At 46.1% G+C, this 17,791-nt stretch overlaps 1 protein-coding gene across 1 annotated transcript in view; it reads right to left on the minus strand.

The window, feature by feature from the left end:
• MTHFD1L (methylenetetrahydrofolate dehydrogenase (NADP+ dependent) 1 like) overlaps window positions 1–17,791 on the minus strand; it is a 184,451-nt gene that overhangs the window by 112,124 nt on the left and 54,536 nt on the right. The window contains 6 exon segments of the mRNA XM_053904385.1: window positions 3,810–3,878; window positions 7,341–7,481; window positions 11,803–11,879; window positions 15,163–15,265; window positions 16,074–16,148; window positions 17,018–17,125. Coding sequence (XP_053760360.1) covers window positions 3,810–3,878; window positions 7,341–7,481; window positions 11,803–11,879; window positions 15,163–15,265; window positions 16,074–16,148; window positions 17,018–17,125 — 573 coding nt within the window.

Raw genomic sequence — 17,791 nt, forward strand, 5'->3', positions numbered from 1 at the left:
AAGGAAAAAGAGCTTTCTGCTGTGCTGGAAGTATTCTGTAGCCGCACCATCCAACATAATAGCCACTGTCCACATGTGGTTACAGGGCACTTAAAATGTAGCTAGCAAAAAATCTTTTTAATTTTTTTTTAATGTTTAGTATTTATTTTTGAGAAAGAGAGACAGAGCACAAACAGGGGAGGGGCAGAGAGAAAGGGAGATACAGAATCCAAAGCAGGCTCCAGGCTCCGCGCCATCAGCACAGAGCCCGACGCGGGGCTCGAACCCACGAACTGAGAGATCACGACCTGAGCCGAAGCCGCATGCTTAACCAACTGAGTCACCCAGGTGCCCCCCAATTTTTTAAAAATAACTATATAAATAGAAAGGTAGCTCATACGACTGCAGAACCAAATTTGAAATTGTATTCAATTTAAAGTAATTGAGGTAAAAATAACCACGTGTGGCCAAAGGCTACCATATTGGACAGCACATGGATACATATATGGCTCACCCAGGGTTAAAATGTTAAGACATTTCCATTTCTCTGTCTTCTTAAAATATTCCGCAGGGAAGTTCTTACTCTGGCCATACATGAGAATCACCTGGGATACCCAGGCGCTACCTCCCTGACATTCTGGTTCACTTGGTCTGGGTGGAGCCTAGCATTAGTATCTCTAAATCTTTCCAGGAGATTCTAACGTGCAGCCAGGACGGAGAACTACGGGTCTCCTGGCAACCAGTAGTAAGGTAACCCTTGATAACCTGCTAGGGGACCAACAGTCAAGGGTATTCAAACATGAGCACTAAAGCACCATCCATATACTGAACAATGGTTTTTACGTTACAGGCTGACTTACATTCCTAGTGCCACTCGTTAGCCAGGTTCGTTGGGAATGGTTAGGACCCACATAGCAGAGTTCATAAATGCAGGTATTTTAACCGAATGCTGTTTTGTTATTTTTTTAAGCAATGCCCGTTGTCTGTTAACGTAATGACAAATGGCCTGGTCTTAAGTGAAAAATGGACACAAAATGTGAGTACAAGAATCATTTGGGAGCAGCCCGGCCCACTGACTCATTCCCTAATGGAAACTAGACTTTCAGAATGGGTTATTATCTTATAAAGTGCAGGTAATTTTTAATTTGAGAAAGATAATTATTTAAAACAATAATCTGATGATCCCAAATAATGATGATAACAGTATGTTCATTTTTGAGGGGGAAGTGTTACGAGGAAGCAGGGTCACGTCTCTAAGCTTTTTTCTTATTCACTCAGTTGTTTATTACACAGATCTGTATTTTTAGGAGCGACGTAGTAAAAATTAGTCAGCAGTCATTTAATTATTCAACAAATGCTTGCCGAGCGCCTAATACACGCAAGGCACTTTCTAGGAGCCACAATCCGGTGATGAACCACGTGGAAGAGGTCCTGCTCTCATCCTGGTGGATGAACAAAGAAGTAGGGACTCTTACGCTGACACTCCCTGACGTGCAGAGAATGACAGGACAGTGACAGGACACAGGGACTGGGGCTGGGTTGGACGCAGTGTCCCGGGAAGGCCTCTCCAGGATGCTGATATGTAAAGGGCATATGATTTCACTCCTATGTGGAATTTAAGAAACATGACAGAGAACGTAGGGGAAGGGGAAAAAAAGAGATAAAAACAGAGAGAGAGGGAGGCAAACCAGAAGAGACTCTTAAATACAGAGAACAAACTGAGGGGTGCTGGATGCGAGGTGGGAGGGGGCATGTGCTAAATGGGTGACGGGCATTAAGAAGGGCACTCTTTGGGATGAGCGCTGGGTGTAAGAGACAAATCACTGGATTCTACTCCTGAATCCAAGACTACACCGTATGTTAAGGAAGTTGAATTAAAATAAAACCTCGGAAAGAAAAATAAATACAATAAAGGACATGAGTCCTAAAGTACAGGAGGGAACCAGACATGGGAAATCGGGTGTCTGCAAGGGATGTCCCGGGCAGGGAGAGGGAGGATGGGGGAAGAGGCAGGCAAGGGCCAGACCCTGCGAGGTTTCCAGCCAGAGGGAGGACCAGGGTAAACCACCCAAGGCTCTAGGCAGGAGAGCAACAGAGCCCGATTCAGTTTCCGAGCTCTCGGGTGGCGGAGCAGAGAAAGCATTCTGGAAGGGAGAGTGGAGGCAGTGAGGCTAGCTGGGCGGGAGGGTACGCTGGAGGCCGGGCACACACACGGAAGAAGCCTCTGCAGGGATGGAGACAGGCTCCAGGATGATTCCTAGGACTTTGGCTGGAACCGTGGCCAGGCTGAAACTCAAAGACCCTATTTGATAACTAAGTTTGATACGCAACGGCTCTTGGCAGGTGCACCTACGACTCTGAAATTCTGAGGTCAGGAGATTCTGAATGCGAGTCTGGGGGGTCATCACGTGGCTGATGGTGGGGGAAGGGAGGGCTCACACTCGCCAACATTCAGAAGCTGAGCTGAGGACAGGCCAGCAAAGGGAACGGAGGGGAGGCCAGCAGGAGGTCCAGGGACACAAGGCACCACAGAAGTCAGAAGAACCAAGTGTTCCAGAAGGAAGAAACATTACCTGCGTCAGACCTCGCGAAGAGGCCACATGGATGGGGACAGAGAAACGCACACTTGGTCGCATGGAGCTCACGCTGCGGGAGGCAGAGGCCCCACGGAAAGGTGCTCGCGCTCTCCCCTCCCCGCGCCCTCAACTGTGCACCTTCCTGCTCGGTCTGGTTCCACCATTTCTGTCCTGGTGTCCTGCGTCTGGATTCCTGCTCTCGGCGGGTGCCCCTCCGACTGCACAGCACGTTCCTGCCCAAAGGCTTTGCACTAACTGTCACCCTCCGCCCGCAAAGCTGCTCCTCACACACAGCTCGGTCTCTTGCTTTGCTCCCATCTCTGGTCACCAGACACCAGCCAGACACACACACACACACACACACACACACATCACATCGCTCTCTGCTCCCTCAACCCCTCTGACTTTTCTTCTTCAGTCTTTGCCGGCGGCTGACATGCTACATATCGACACACTTCTCTGCCATCTGTCTCCCCCACTGAAGCACAAGCTCCGAGAGGGCAGGGACTTGGTTGTCCTGAGCCACTGCTCCAAGGCCTGCCTGTGTCGCGTGTTAGATGAATACCGAACCTTCATAATGACCCCATTAAGTTAGTCTTCGGTACCATCATCCCTTCACACGGGAGAGAACAGAGGCATGGCCAAGGTCACGGTTAGCGAACGGCAGAGGGTACGCTCAAGCCGAGCGTTCTATCAGCTGAATGAACGAATAAATGGGTGGATATTGTTTGTCTTGCCCCTTCCTTCTCTTCTGGTTGCCTCCGCCTCCCTTGAGTGACCAGAAAACCAGACTGGAATACGGGTATTTTGATGAGAAAATTTAAGTTCGATGAAGACAAGGGCAGGGCAAATCTTACAAAAGCTTGCCTGGGGAGCATTTCTTGGCATACGCTGCGTGTTTTTGCTGGGGGCGGAAATCCCCCCAAACCCCAACCTAATGGATTATGAAAAGCTAAGTCCAAAAAAGGCAAAAGAGAAAACATCACGTAAACGTGGCTACATAACTTACTGAGGTGTTAGATATGGCGTTTTAAAGTCTCCACTCCAGTCAATTAGTACTGCATTACCTAAGGAAAGAATCTGTAAATACACTTTTAAGTTTGTTTGGTTTTTTTTTTGGAGGACCAAGGACTTTTTCGGATGCTCCCTGCGGGCTCACGTTGGCTGGAAACGCTCACGCTGTGTGGGGGGTGCACAAGCGATCCGATGAATGCAAACGCTGTCAACAATTTCTATAAAAAGAAAATCACTTACTTCTAGGGTCTGCATCAGATTTGGTTTTATTGCATCTTTCATCAAAACCGTCAATGCGCCTGTGACCCCCTAAAGGAGAGAGGAAAAAAAACCTGCTTTAAGTGACTGACAAAAGATCATCCGTGCAAAGGTGAATCTCACGGCCATTTCTCACCAGCCCGCCTTGGAGGTGGGCATTCCCACAGGCTGCTCTCAGCTCGGAGCTATGGGTACCACGGCTCTGGCGGCCGTATCCTTCTCTCCCCCACCTGAATGCATGTCAACCATTCTGAGATGTGAAGTGATAGAGAAGTAGCAGTCCCTGCTTTTTTTTTTTTTTTTTTTTTTTAAAAAACACCTTCCTTGATGGTGTTTAAGAGGCTTGCCATACAGCAGATCTTTCAGTCTGCCTAAAAGTGTCTTCTGGCAAAACACACATTATTTTTTCATTATCAGAGATTATACTCTTGCCTGAAGAAATCAGACAAAGTATGACAATAAGGCTATTTACTGAGTGGGAATGGAGAAGGATAAAGGGGAATGTCCTAAAGCACCCATTTTTCTCAAACCAACCAACGAACACTTGGTTTCCCAGTGTTTCATCCCGCAGAGCCAGAGGCACTCAGAAAACTACATTTGGAAGGCTTCTCCTTTTCCATCTCTCATGCTGCCTGTCTGCCCGGAACAGAGTCGATGCCGCCTGTGTATAAAATGTGGCTACTGCCCCCTCCCAGTGCTACAAAGCTCTGGGTGAGGCCCCTACTGTATCCCCTTCCCCATTCCTGGAAAAGACGGGAGAAGGGAGAAACAGGGAAGAAATCTGAGAACAACCGGAAAAAGTGTGCCAAAGAAGGCCACAGAGGGAGCTTTAGAGAAACAAAACAAAACAAAACAAAACAAAACAAAACAAAACCCTTCCACCTCTTCTACAGACACTGGGCAAATGCCTTCAAAACACTCGTCCGTGATTGTAAGGCTACGATAGGAGTAAATGCACGGCAATGTCGCCCCTGAAAGATAAAAATGCCATGAAACATATCTCAATGTATCAGGTGGCAGAATCTAGCCGATCTTCCTCTTTTCAAAATATGTGAATCAATTACATTCTCCCTCCGCGTGGGTGATGCCTCTTATCTTGTTGCACCCAACACACTGACTGTCATCGAGCCCAAGCAAAGAGAGCAGCTCTGGTGCGGTCATGGCCACTCTGGTCCGTTTGCTGAGTCCAGGGGGACAGAGTGTGGACACATTCCTCCAGAGGATGGCAGAAGCGATCGTCTTATGAGAAACTTCCAGAAGCCATTTATTCCAATTCTCATGGCAATACATAAATCCTTTTGACCAAGAGCAAAGTATATAAAAAGTTATAAAACAGGGGTGCCTGGGTGGCTCACTCGGTTAGGCGTCCAACTTGGGCTCAGGACATGATCTCACGGTCCGTGAGTTCGAGCCCTGCGTCGGGCTCTGTGCTGACAGCTCAGCCTGGAGCCTGCTTCAGATCCTGTGTCTCCCTCTCTCTCTCTCTGTGCCCCTCCCCCCGCTCGTGCTCTGTCTCTGTCTCTCAAAAATGAATAAACATTAAAAAAATGTGTTTAAAAAAAGCTATAAAATAGTGAAATGAAAAGACAGATGCTCTAAAAATCCTTCCTTAATTTTTTATGAAAGACTAACTATTGGTAGTTCCAGGCTGATGAAACACAATTGGAAGAAATAGGTGCTTTTTATGAGCAAGGAAGGCAAAAGATGACCCCAAAGAGTCAACTTTGGGTTTATTTCCAGATCTGAGACTTGTATCACACACACACAAAATAAATCTAGGGAAACAATATTTCCAGATTAAGTTCCAAACTATTCTTGATACATATTTATTAATACCCAGTATTAAGAACATACAAAGAGGGGCGCCTGGGTGGCGCAGTCGGTTAAGCGTCCGACTTCAGCCAGGTCACGATCTCGCGGTCCGTGAGTTCGAGCCCCGCGTCAGGCTCTGGGCTGATGGCTCGGAGCCTGGAGCCTGCTTCCGATTCTGTGTCTCCCTCTCTCTCTGCCCCTCCCCCGTTCATGCTCTGTCTCTCTCTGTCTCAAAAATAAATAAACGTTAAAAAAAAAAAATTAAAAAAAAAAAAAAATTAAAAAAAAAAAAGAACATACAAAGAAATATATTGATACAGAAACCATAATATGTTTAGCTTACACAGTTGACAAGATATTGATAATTAAGAAAAAAAAAGATTATTTATTTATTTATTTATTTAGAGAGAAAGAGCGCAAGTGGGAGGGGAAGAGAGAGAGAGAGAGAGAGAGAGAGAGAGAGAGAGAGAGAGAGAGAATCCCAAGCAGGCTTCACGCTGACAGCACAAAGCCTGATAAGGGGCTCGATCTCACACGAGATCATGACCTGAGCCAAAATCAACAGTCGGATGCTTGGCCGACTGAGCCACCCAGGCTCAGTTTCAAAAATACAATACCTTTACAGCAACCTGGATTTGGGTTTTCTCATTAAGCTTTATTCTAAGCATCCCAGGGACTGCTGATAAAAACACATTTAATTTAATTGACATATTTAATATTTGATTGACAAGACCTATGTGATGAGTCGGTCAGGTTCTCAGAAGCAGCCAAAAAGTAACTTTTGGCAAAGGATTCCAATTACATCCGAAGCCCCTGGAATTAATAAAATACTCATTTGCCTTTTTCCTCCCACAACTGGTTTCCAGCTGCCAGGGAACATCGAGTTGCCATCATGGTATGTGACCCGGATGTGGGAAAGTCAGCTGAAGTTTGGAGCGTGGAACAGCTTTCCAACGCCACGTTTCGTGGGCCAGGACACCACGAAAGCTCAAAGAGCATCACTGAACTCAAAAGGGAGCGAGATGGGGAAGACTGATTAAGGCAAGATCCGGTGTTATGATGTAACGCCCAAATGTAAGGCACAGGGTTAAGAAGCCAGGGCCAATTTTCACTTCACCTTTCTTTTTTGTTTCTTTAAATGTTTATTTATTTTGAGAGAAAGAAAGAACGAGCGGGGGAGGGTCAGAGAAAGAATCCCAAGCACGCTTCACGCTCAGCACGTGGAGCCCGAGGCGGGGCTCGATCTCATGACCGTGTGATCGTGACCTGAGATGCCATCAAGAGCTGAATGCTTAACTCACTGAGCCACCCAGGCGTCCCTGGCTTCCCTTTCGTGAAGGGGGAGCCGCTTACTTCTTAGGTCTTTTGAAAGGCGATTTGTCCTCGATTTAAAGCTGGCACAGATCACCCTTTGTAAAAAAAGCCGAGAGCTAACAGGAGGCCGCCCCACCCCAGCCAGGGAGCAGAGATCAGGACAGGCAACGATCAGGAAAGGCTTAGGAGATAAATTTCATGTGCTTTGGCTGCAGAGAGGTACAAACACATTGCCGCATGACCAACAGGCTGGCGAGGGACAAATGTGTCTGCAGAAATCATCTGAATTTCCTTGACACACGCTGGTAAGAAGAAAACCCTCATTCTCCTGAACCTACCACAGGGACACAGCGAGCTCTCCTGCGTTCCTGAGAAGGACACACTCACCAAATCTTCTGCTGTCACGGGTTGCCCATTTTTGTCACTGGCCACCACCATTCTTCCCAGCCGCTCCTTCATGTCCGTGAGGCTGTCGGTCAAGGCCAGCACTGCCATGATCTCACTGGCCACTGCGATGTCAAATTGTGCCTGAAAAGCAGAAGTACTGCTCACTGACCATGTCATCTGGATGGCCATTTGTACAAGGAGCCATATTTCAGTAAGTAGGCTCCCGCAGGCCTGGGGTCTATCCTCCATGGGCCCATCTTCCTGGGGGTCTATCCTCCATGGGCCCATCTTCCTGGGGGTCTATCCTCCATGGGCCCATCTTCCTGGGGGTCTATCCTCCATGGGCCCATCTTCCTGGGGGTCTATCCTCCATGGGCCCATCTTCCTGGGGGTCTATCCTCCATGGGCCCATCTTCCTGGGGTCTATCCTCCATGGGCCCATCTTCCTGGGGGTCTATCCTCAACGGGCCCATCTTCCTGGGGGTCTATCCTCCATGGGCCCATCTTCCTGGGGGTCTATCCTCCATGGGCCCATCTTCCTGGGGGTCTGTCCTCAACGGGCCCATCTTCCTGGGGGTGTATCCTCAACAGGCCCATCTTCCTGGGGGTCTGTCCTCAATGGGCCAATATTTCTGGGGGTCTATCCTCAATGGGCCCATCTTCCATTCACAAGTAATTGGAGTGTCTAGAAACATGTACAGTCTTGTGCTTGGTGCTCCCTAGGGTGGGCTCCCTACTGTGGCCACAACTGTTCTTTGATTTGTTCTGCTGAGTAGGACTCAGCCTGGCTAGGCCCCTGCTGTTCCCGCCCATGGCACTGTGTGGTCTGCTTTTGTAGCATGTCTCAGATTTGTAATCAATGATTAACGTGACTGTCTGTCTGATGGCTGTCTCTCCACTTCGGGAAGTAGTGCCATGAAGGCAAGAACCCTGGGGAGGCTTTACTCCTGGGTCTGCAGCATGGAGGACTGGGTGCGAAACCCAGTGGGCAGTCAATACATATTTGCTAAATAAATACCTGCCGACCGCCTCCACTGTCATTCATTGGTGTGTCAAGGGGGTGGCATTTGTCCAGCAAAGAGCTGAGGGGCAGACAGCGCAAGATGGTTCTGAGGCCAGTTTTCCAGAGTTAGAGCTTCACACAGCAGTGTGGACACCAAGTCAAAAGGTGACACAATCAATTTTCAGCTGCCCACAAGGGCTTGGCCACATCAGACCTTGAAGCACCCAGCAACGAACGCTGGACAGGAGCTAGTTTCTGTGAAATGTTCCTGGGCTTTCCTAGTCCCTCTTCTGGATCTCACTCCAGGCTGGACATAAGCCAACAGGAACTAAAAGAGAAACAAGGAAGGCGCCTTCCTCCTCTTTATAGTCCAACCTACTGGACAAAAATGACTTCATTAGACTCCGCCTGAATTCTCTTCTTCCTGAGGGGCCATGTGAGCCGGACAAATTCAAGTTTACACAAGGAGAAAATGGCTGTGCCCTGGCGGGGTCACCCTATGAGACATGTTATTGTCCATTTCCTTCACTGACAAGAAAGGAAATGAAGGGAAATAAGGAACTTTCTGGATACTTCCAGGTTGAGATTTCATTAGTCACTGAGGTACTGAAAAAATAGTACCTGAAAGTCAAACACAAATACGTTCAATTATCACTTTTTTTTTTTTTAATGTTTATTTATTTTTGAGACAGAGAGAGACAGAGCATGAACGGGGGAGGGTCAGAGAGAGAGGGAGACACAGAATCGGAAACAGGCTCCAGGCTCTGAGCTGTCAGCAGAGAGCCCGATGTGGGGCTCGAACTCACGGACAGCGAGATCATGACCCAAGCCGAAGTCGGACGCCCAACTGACTGAGCCACCTAGGCGCCCCAATTATCACATTTTCAATATAACCCAATCCAAACTATATATAATCCAATATAACCCAACCCAATCAGTGACTTTTCACTGTATCATACTCAGGATTCTCTATACCACCATTCCATTATAAACAGTGCATATAAAACACGCCTGAAAATTCTGAGGCTTTCTTTATAAAACATAAGACTAGAGATACTCTTATAATATTAACTATGTAATAATAAGTAGAATTTATAACATATAAGCTCTTCATTTGTAATCATTATAATTTCAAGGTTTTGCGCCTTGAAGAACGTTAAAAATGAACTAAAAGAGAAACAAAGAACATGCCTTCCTCCTCAAAATTCAGCCACTGGAATTGGGTCAATTTAAATATTCCCTTTTTGAGACGAGTCGGTGGCTCAGTCAGTGAAGCAACCAACTTTGGCTCAGGTCACGATCTCATGGTTCGTGGGTTCCAGCCCCGTGTTGGGCTCTGTGCTGACAGCTCAGAGCCTGGAGCCCGCTTCGGATTCTGTGTCTTCCTCTTTCTCTCCCCCTCCCTGCTCGCTGTCTCCCTTTCTCTCAAAAATAAAGAAACATTAAAAAATTTTTTACATAAATATAAAAAATAAATACTTTAAAAAAAAAAGTTTATTTTGAGAGAGAGAGTGAAAGCACAAGTAGGGGAGGGCGAGAGAGAGAGAGAGAGAGAGAGAAGAGAGAGAGAATCCCAAGCAGTCTCTGTGCTGTCAGGGCACAGCCTGATGCGGGTCTCAAACTCACCAACTGTGAGATCATGACCTGGGCCAAAGTGCGACGCTTAACTGCCTGAGCCACCTAGACACCCCAATTTAAATACTATTCTTATTCATTGTATCGGCTGAATGCAGTACCTATGCTCATTTCCGTTTTGCAAATAAAGTATTTCAAAATTATATGAAGAGATTTTTATTGTTTTTCACAAATTCAAACAAAGAACAATATGCAATATTGGAAGTAGTTGAATCAACACGGCTTTTCCGGAAGGTAACATGGATAGAAATGTGTATCATCATGGGAAATCTGCTTCTTCTTGGACTCTCCAGTTACAGATCTGGGAGTCTGTCCTAAGGACGTCATCAGACAAGGCACACAAATATGTGTGTATGTTCCTACAGCTTATGACAGCCCGACATCGTAAACACCCTACGTGGCCATTAACAGGGAACTGGCCGAACTGATTACACTACGTCCACAAGGTGAGATATCACACAGCCATTCCAAAATGACAATATAGATCTACCTTTATTAACATAAAAATGTATCAATAGAAACTTATGGCTTAAAAACACCCAGTTAAAGCTCTTAAATGTAATCCCTTTTGATTTAAAAATATGTATGCATAAAGCAATGAGATACAACCTTGAGCAAGTCACTGGACATTATATGCCTGCTTTTCCCATTTGCAAACCAGAGAGATGCGTAAACGTGTGTAACGAGCTAAAGATACAAGGCGTTCAAACCACAGCCATGGTTAACCTCCCATCTCTCCAGTACTGGTTACAGTACAAAAGTACACAGAGGAAACATGAGAGGACTTCCTTACTGCGCCCCTCATTCCCAACCCTCTTTACAGAAGTAATTCATGTCAGAGGTCGGTGTAATCTTGCTAGCTTCTGTTCTTTACGTGTATATACATACATGAACATGAATGAATGAATGTCTTCCTATCTTTCAGAAGCTTCCTGAAATTATATGGCACTGGTTCTGGTTTTCCAGCATGTTGGAAATCGGTTCATGTGTGTGGGTTCCAGGATGCAGAAGAGTCTGGGGGGTGGAGGGGGGAAGGTGCACGGGCTTAGCCGGTCTTGATTCAATCCGCATATTAGCTATTTAATTCAAAATATTTCAAACGGCCCAAAAGACTATTAAGTATGACAGCTGAATACTGCAGTAAAAGTGATTATTTTTTCCCTAATAAAAATCTGACAATGTAAAGGCCATAAATCTAACACCATCTTAAAATATAAAGTTTATTATATGTAAAAAAACAAAACCCCACACAAAAAATGAAAAAGGCTTGCCGGGCCTGAGAAATTGCACAACGATTTCATGTTCCCCAAGCATCCCTCTCCACACTGGAGATCTAATAAAATGAAGATAAACATCGTAATTCACCTTCAACACCTTCTGCACTTGGGCAGTAAGACACTGTCCTCAAAAACACTTCAGGCTATGAAACCAAATAACGAGGTGTTTATCCTTTGGTTTCCGAAACTTGAGTCATGTGTTTGGGATTTTCTTTTCGTCAGTTGTTATGTGGATGTCGCGTTAACTTGGCAGATTTGCCGCAAAATATGTAAAAATTTATTTTCAAGGGACACCCTGAGTGGCTCTTCCCGGGATGATAAACAACTACAATGACACAGGAAAAGGCTGGTAAGAAAATACTGGGGGCCTTTCCATCTCCTGATTCTCTCCGGGTCCTGCTGAGGAAGCAACGCCTTGAAAGGATGAGAACCCCCCAGGCCACAGCAGGCAGCGGACCGAGAAGAGAAAAGCAGAGAACCAGCTTCTGGGTCAGTGTAAACCAACCTAGGAAGAACAGAGCCGGTCCCGCGGAGAAACGCCACGTACCTGCCGGGAATACCCCTTCTCTGTGTGTGCCTGCCCGATCGTCATTTTTCGTAGAAATCGGTCATTTGTGTCCAATACTGAAAAAGAAAAAAAAGCATATTCAATCAGCAAGGAGGGACTGGCTGCCCCGTGTGTGTCTGGAGCTGTTGTGAGTGCCAAGGGAGCAGCGGGGAGCAAGAGACAGCTTGACCTTCCGGTGGGTAGACACAGGGAAGGATCGGGTAAACCAGAAAATACCGGCCGGCGGTAAGCGCCTTCAGAAGAAAACAGAGATGACGTGATTGAGTGTGTCAGGGGGTTGGTGAGGGTGGGGTGCCAGTTTTGGACCAGCCAGTAAAGGAAAAGCATTTCTGAAGTGGTCACATTTTACACCGAAACCGACATCACCAGAAGCGGCCAATTAAGTCTCTGAAAGGGTTAAGCGCTGACCCACCCTGTGACCCAGCAACTGCACTCCTAGGGATACAAGCAGCCGAACCCGAAGCAGGGACCTGAACACATATTTGCGGACCCACACGCACTGCAGCACGTTAAGAAACGTGAAGATTAAAAACCGACACACAAGACAGAGACCAGAAAGGAATCCTGAGGATTCCTGGCCTCTAAATAATATAGACCTAAAGGTGGAATGAGAAACCCATTTATTCACTCCAGGAATATTTACTCGGCCAGTTTTGTGCCAGGTGCCGTCCCGGGATGCAAAGATGAACAAGACATCAATCTCTGATCGGGGGATCGGGGGCTTTTACGGGCACAGGGGAGAAGAGGAGGGTACGAGCGAGTGTGGGCCGAAGGGTCCCTTTAGCACTACCGTAGTAGGTCTTGAAGAACATCCAGAGGGTGCCTAACTTACTTATAATATAATTCTAGCACCACCAACAGTTGGCTCCCGTTCTGGGCGGTACAAGGCGCAGGGCCACTATTTTGCCTTCGGCAGAACAACTGTCAGGATTCCCTGCGAGGCTGTTGGGACAGCGTCGGGAACCAACAAGCTGATGTTGCTTCACTGTGGATAACTGAGGCGTGCAGGACCTTGGTCTAATGGCCAGGAGATGGACGAACCAACGAGACAGGGAGAAGGGAAGATTGTAGGCCCCAGGTGAGGTTGGCGTGGGGGACGATGATCAGAGAGGCAAGGGCTCCCGCTGCTCTAGGAACCACAAAGTGGCTCGATGCTTACTGCTGCTTCTGTTGATGTTAATTGTTTCTGGAATAGCCTGTTGGCTCTGGTCCGGTCCTGTTGCCAGGCAATGAGGCCTATAAGCCTCTGATGTGAGGCACAGGATCAAAGACCTACCACTTACACTTCTCACAGTGAGCGCAAAGGGAAGGGCTGGCCATGAAATCCGCGACGTTCATATAGTCTGCAAAGAGTGCTCAGCCCCATGTGGTCCCTGAGTGTCCCTCTCTAGTCCTCAAATCATATGAGGACCTAAGCTCATCACCAGGGTTGTACTATTTCTAGGTCAAATCCTATATTGCCTTATAAAAAAACAAAACAAAACAAAACAAAACGCTATATAAAATGTCCCCAAGTCATTTGATAAAGAGTTCCATTTTTTTTATATTAATTCATGAGAATAAGAGTCAAACTACTCAGCAAATGTCATTCTAGACTCCTTCAACCCAGGTGGCTTACCTATATCGATAATATTTTCTTCACTTTAGTGCCAGGAACAATAATATAATTCTAGTATTTATCTGGAATAATTTTTTAAAGTCGTCACTTCCATTATTAAAAAAAAAGTTAGCAGGCTTCCCAATAAAATGTTGATAATATTCATATCCATTATTAAAACTGCTGTTGGTCTGTTAAATAATAAATTATGGTTCATCTACAAAGGAATATCCTAGGTCCATTTAAAATTACCATTACAACAAAGAGCTAACTAAATGGAACATGCTACTTACGATACAAATGAAGCTGGTGGGAGGGGGCACCCGGGTGGCTCAGGTGGTTAAGTGTCCGACTCTCGGTTTTGGCCCAGGTCATGATCTCACGATTCATGAGATCGAGCCCCAAGCGGGGCTCCATCCTGACAGCACGGGCACTACTTGGGATTCTCTTTTGCCCTCTCTCTCTCCGCCCCTCTACCCCACCCCCACCGCACACATGCATGCACATTCTCTCTCTCAAAATAAATAAGTAAACTCAAATAAATAAGACAGTAGGATCTAAAACCTACACACCTAAGTTAGAGTTATACACAAAATCCAGGTGCACAAAAAACCTGAACAGTATTGTTATTAGCATGGCAAGATGTTTCTTTCTTTCTAGACATCTCCGAAATCTTGATCATGTTATTGGTTTTATTAATAAAAATTTTTTTGAATTTCCGAAACGATGTTACTCTCCTTTAGTTTGGGCGACAAAGACACAGAAAGCTGCATCACACAACCATTCCCTATGGATTACTTTTGGGTGGTGCTGTAGAGTTTGCAAACCACTCTCATTTTGCAGTGGAGCCGCGCAAGGCAGACACCGGTATTATTACTCCATTTTACAGAGAAGAAAACCGAGGAAGTCATTTGCTAATAGTTGCACGGCTCATAAATGGTGAAGCCAAGACTCAGTTTCTGGTCTTTTTCTCTCCACCTCACGGTTTGTGGGAAAACACGACACTGTTAATGAACTGGCTGAATGGATTCCCAGAAGAGAAGCTTTGGGAAGGGTCTAGGCAAGGAGATGGGTTGGGGATGGCCGGCCAAGGACAGGCAGAAGGAAGAGGCTGTCTCGAAAGCAGACAGGGAGCAAAAGCGTATGGGGCCACACTGTGATGGTGCTTCAGGCCAAGCGGTGTGATGGCAATTGTACCCACACAGGATTTTATCACACACCACGGGGGCTTCTGAGTCAGGAAGGGACAGAACTACTCTACACTATGAGCCTACTGAACTGGGAGAAAGAAGTTGACGCAAGCACGTTTATTAAAAGGCGCTTGCGATCGATCAGGCATCTGATAAAAATGTTCTGGAAGTGGGAAGGAATGAGGAAAGTGAGCGGGCAGGTCTGAGAAGAACACACAGCAGGACCGGGAATACGGACCAACTCACCCTTCCGAGACACCTTGGGGATCATCACCCGGTACTACCACAGAGGAGAAAAACGAGGAAATTTTCCTTGGCCATGTGTTAGGGGGAGCGGATGGGGTAGAGCCAGTCATGAAGGAGCATGACGCTTCCTCCTGAACAGAAGGCGAGGGTGACGATGGGGAAGTAAGAGGGCTTGGGACAAACAGAGGGATCCCAGAACACGAGCTGGGAGGACAAGGGGAGGAAAGGAAACCACGTGCTCGTGGAAGTGGGTTACGAGCTTCAGCTGGAGCAGACCTCATCCCCGACCCCACAAACGGCACGAACCTCGCTGCCACGTGATGGTGGAGGGCTCGATGTTGAGACGGGCGAATTTACTCATTTCCTCCTCCGTCAGCGTACTTGGATCAGTCTTATTTATTCCCAGTTTCTAATGATGAAGACGAGAAACGACGTGATCAATTTTGGAAGGAATAGAAGGCAAAACATAGGGGCACCTGGGTGGCTCAGTCAATTAAGTGTCCAGCTCTAGATTTCAGCTCAGGGCGTGATCTCAAGGGAGCTGTCAGCACAGAGCCTGACGTGGGGCTTGGACTCACTGCGAGATCATGGCCTGAGCCGAAGTCGGATGCTTAACCGACTGAGTCACCCAGGCACCCCAAGGGGGTGAATTTTTAAAATCGATTATTACCAACCAATGCCTGTAACTTATACCATCAAGTTAGCTTTTAGTCTCTGAATAGAGCAAGGGGGAATCCATGGGATTCCCAGGACAGCAGCAAATAGCACCAGGAAATAAATGATAAGACGGATAAGAGTTAAGATTACTTCCACTCGCACGACTGTAGCATCTTGCTACAACAAAAACTGATAGAGATACATTTACAGAAGCCAGAACTTATTTCCTAGAAATCCAAGAATATAAGAGAAGGACTCTTGGAAATTTGATCTGTCAGTTGACTACGGTGCTCCACACCTACAAAGCAGTCCTCCCGGTTTACGGCCGAAGGAACAGAGACCTTCGAAGGGGAACTAATCTGTCCGCTTGCCCTTTGGTGTAGCCGTGTCTCAGGCTTCTCCTTCTATTCTCTCTCTGTTATATTGCTCTGTCTCTAGAGTTTAACGGCCCAAAGAGTGTCTGAAAACCCAAATCAAGTTCAAAATTGCTGGCTTGGACAATTTTTCTGATTTGTTTCTAGGACATTTTCTTGTTGAAGAGCCACCAACTGGAAACTTACTTTCAGCCGAGCAAGTTGAATGCTTGAAAACTCTCGAACACCATTCACTAAAGGAACGAGTCGATTATACAGCGCCTAAAAACACAAAACAAAAATAAAGCCCCACAAAAGTGTAAGGGCCAGCTAGGAACGTGGATAATTCACAGGATATGACAAAGCTCATTACATTTATAACCAAATTGTTTAGATTAGAGACCCTATTAAAATTCTTGGCTGATATAAACAATGCAGCCTTAACTTCTATCATTTCAATAAATCTGACTAGATCTGAAATCATGCACATTGCAAAAATGTTGCATAAATATATATTTCTTGATCTCTACAGCCTTACAACCAGCAAATTAATATTTATCTGTACTTGGCTTCAAAAACGCACAAGGGAGTTACTTTAATTGGGAGGAAGTCAAGATCCTTGTAAACATGCCAGAAAGTCCCACGTTTATCCACGGTCCACGCCCATGAGGAAGTAGCACCTAGTGCTCTATCCCTGTCAGGTGTGTGTTTACCTCAGCTGCATGCACCTGAACTCCAACAAGGAGGTCTAATCTCATTCACGGTACATCTAGAATGGCTGCATGTAACATTACAGTCAAAAAGCTATCTTTCCAATCCCCTTAGTACAGACTGGAGATTGGACCTTTGGACAGAAGGAAGAGAACTGGTCTACCGATTACCTTCAAAACTGAAGTCCCATCTCAAAGAATATTTGCCTTAAAATTACAACTAACATAATTCACCCAACGGCTTGGCAGTGGTCATAAACTCATTTGAGAATCTGACCCAAGTAGGGATCCTCTCCCCAAGAAATAAGGATATATAGAACTCACAAAATTGTTAATACAATTTCAGTTTATCGGCCCCACAAAGTTTTCCCATGAACTCCTCAAGAATCCAGAAATCCCAGGACAAGAGGCCCAAAAAGGCCAACGAGAAAACTTCCTCACCTTGTCTGTTTGAGTGTTTTCATGCAAAATCCTTGTGTCAATAGCGGCGGCCAGCAGGTTATTGGCGGCAGTGATGGCGTGGATGTCCCCGGTCAAGTGAAGGTTGAACTATAAAAGAAATGAAAACCTCTTTCTACTTGTCTCAAACAGCCGTGGCAGTATTCAAGGACTTCCTGAACAAATAAAACATTGCACGAATTACACAGCCTTATAATGAGCTAAGTCTGTAAAACAACTTAAATAAAAAAGCTGTGAGATCATAACCTGAGCCGAAGTCGGATGCTTTTCGGACTGAGCCACCCAGGTGCCCTCTAAGGCACTTCGTATTTTTACCTCCCTTCCAGGAAAGTGTTACCAACATCTGCCTCCCAGTAATGTATAAAAGCGTGTTTCAATCCCTCACTGGTAAAATTTAGTATTATTACTATTTATTTTTTATTTTTTTAATTTTTTTTTTTTAACGTTTTATTTATTTTTGAGACAGAGAGAGACAGAGCATGAACGGGGGAGGGGCAGAGAGAGAGAGGGAGACACAGAATCGGAAGCAGGCTCCAGGCTCTGAGCCATCAGCCCAGAGCCCGACGCGGGGCTCGAACTCACGGACCGCGAGATCGTGACCTGAGCTGAAGTCGGACGCTCAACTGACTGAGCCACCCAGGCGCCCCAGTATTATGACTATTTAAAAAAAAAAATCCAGCTGTCAATTTGACAAGTAAAATAATTGCTAGTAGTTTTAATGTAGACTAATTTGATTATTAGTGAAAATAAACAATC

This window comes from Panthera pardus, unplaced genomic scaffold, assembly GCF_024362965.1.
Source record: "Panthera pardus isolate Hobbes unplaced genomic scaffold, ASM2436296v1 HiC_scaffold_17, whole genome shotgun sequence".
NCBI classification, from domain to species: domain Eukaryota; kingdom Metazoa; phylum Chordata; class Mammalia; order Carnivora; family Felidae; genus Panthera; species Panthera pardus.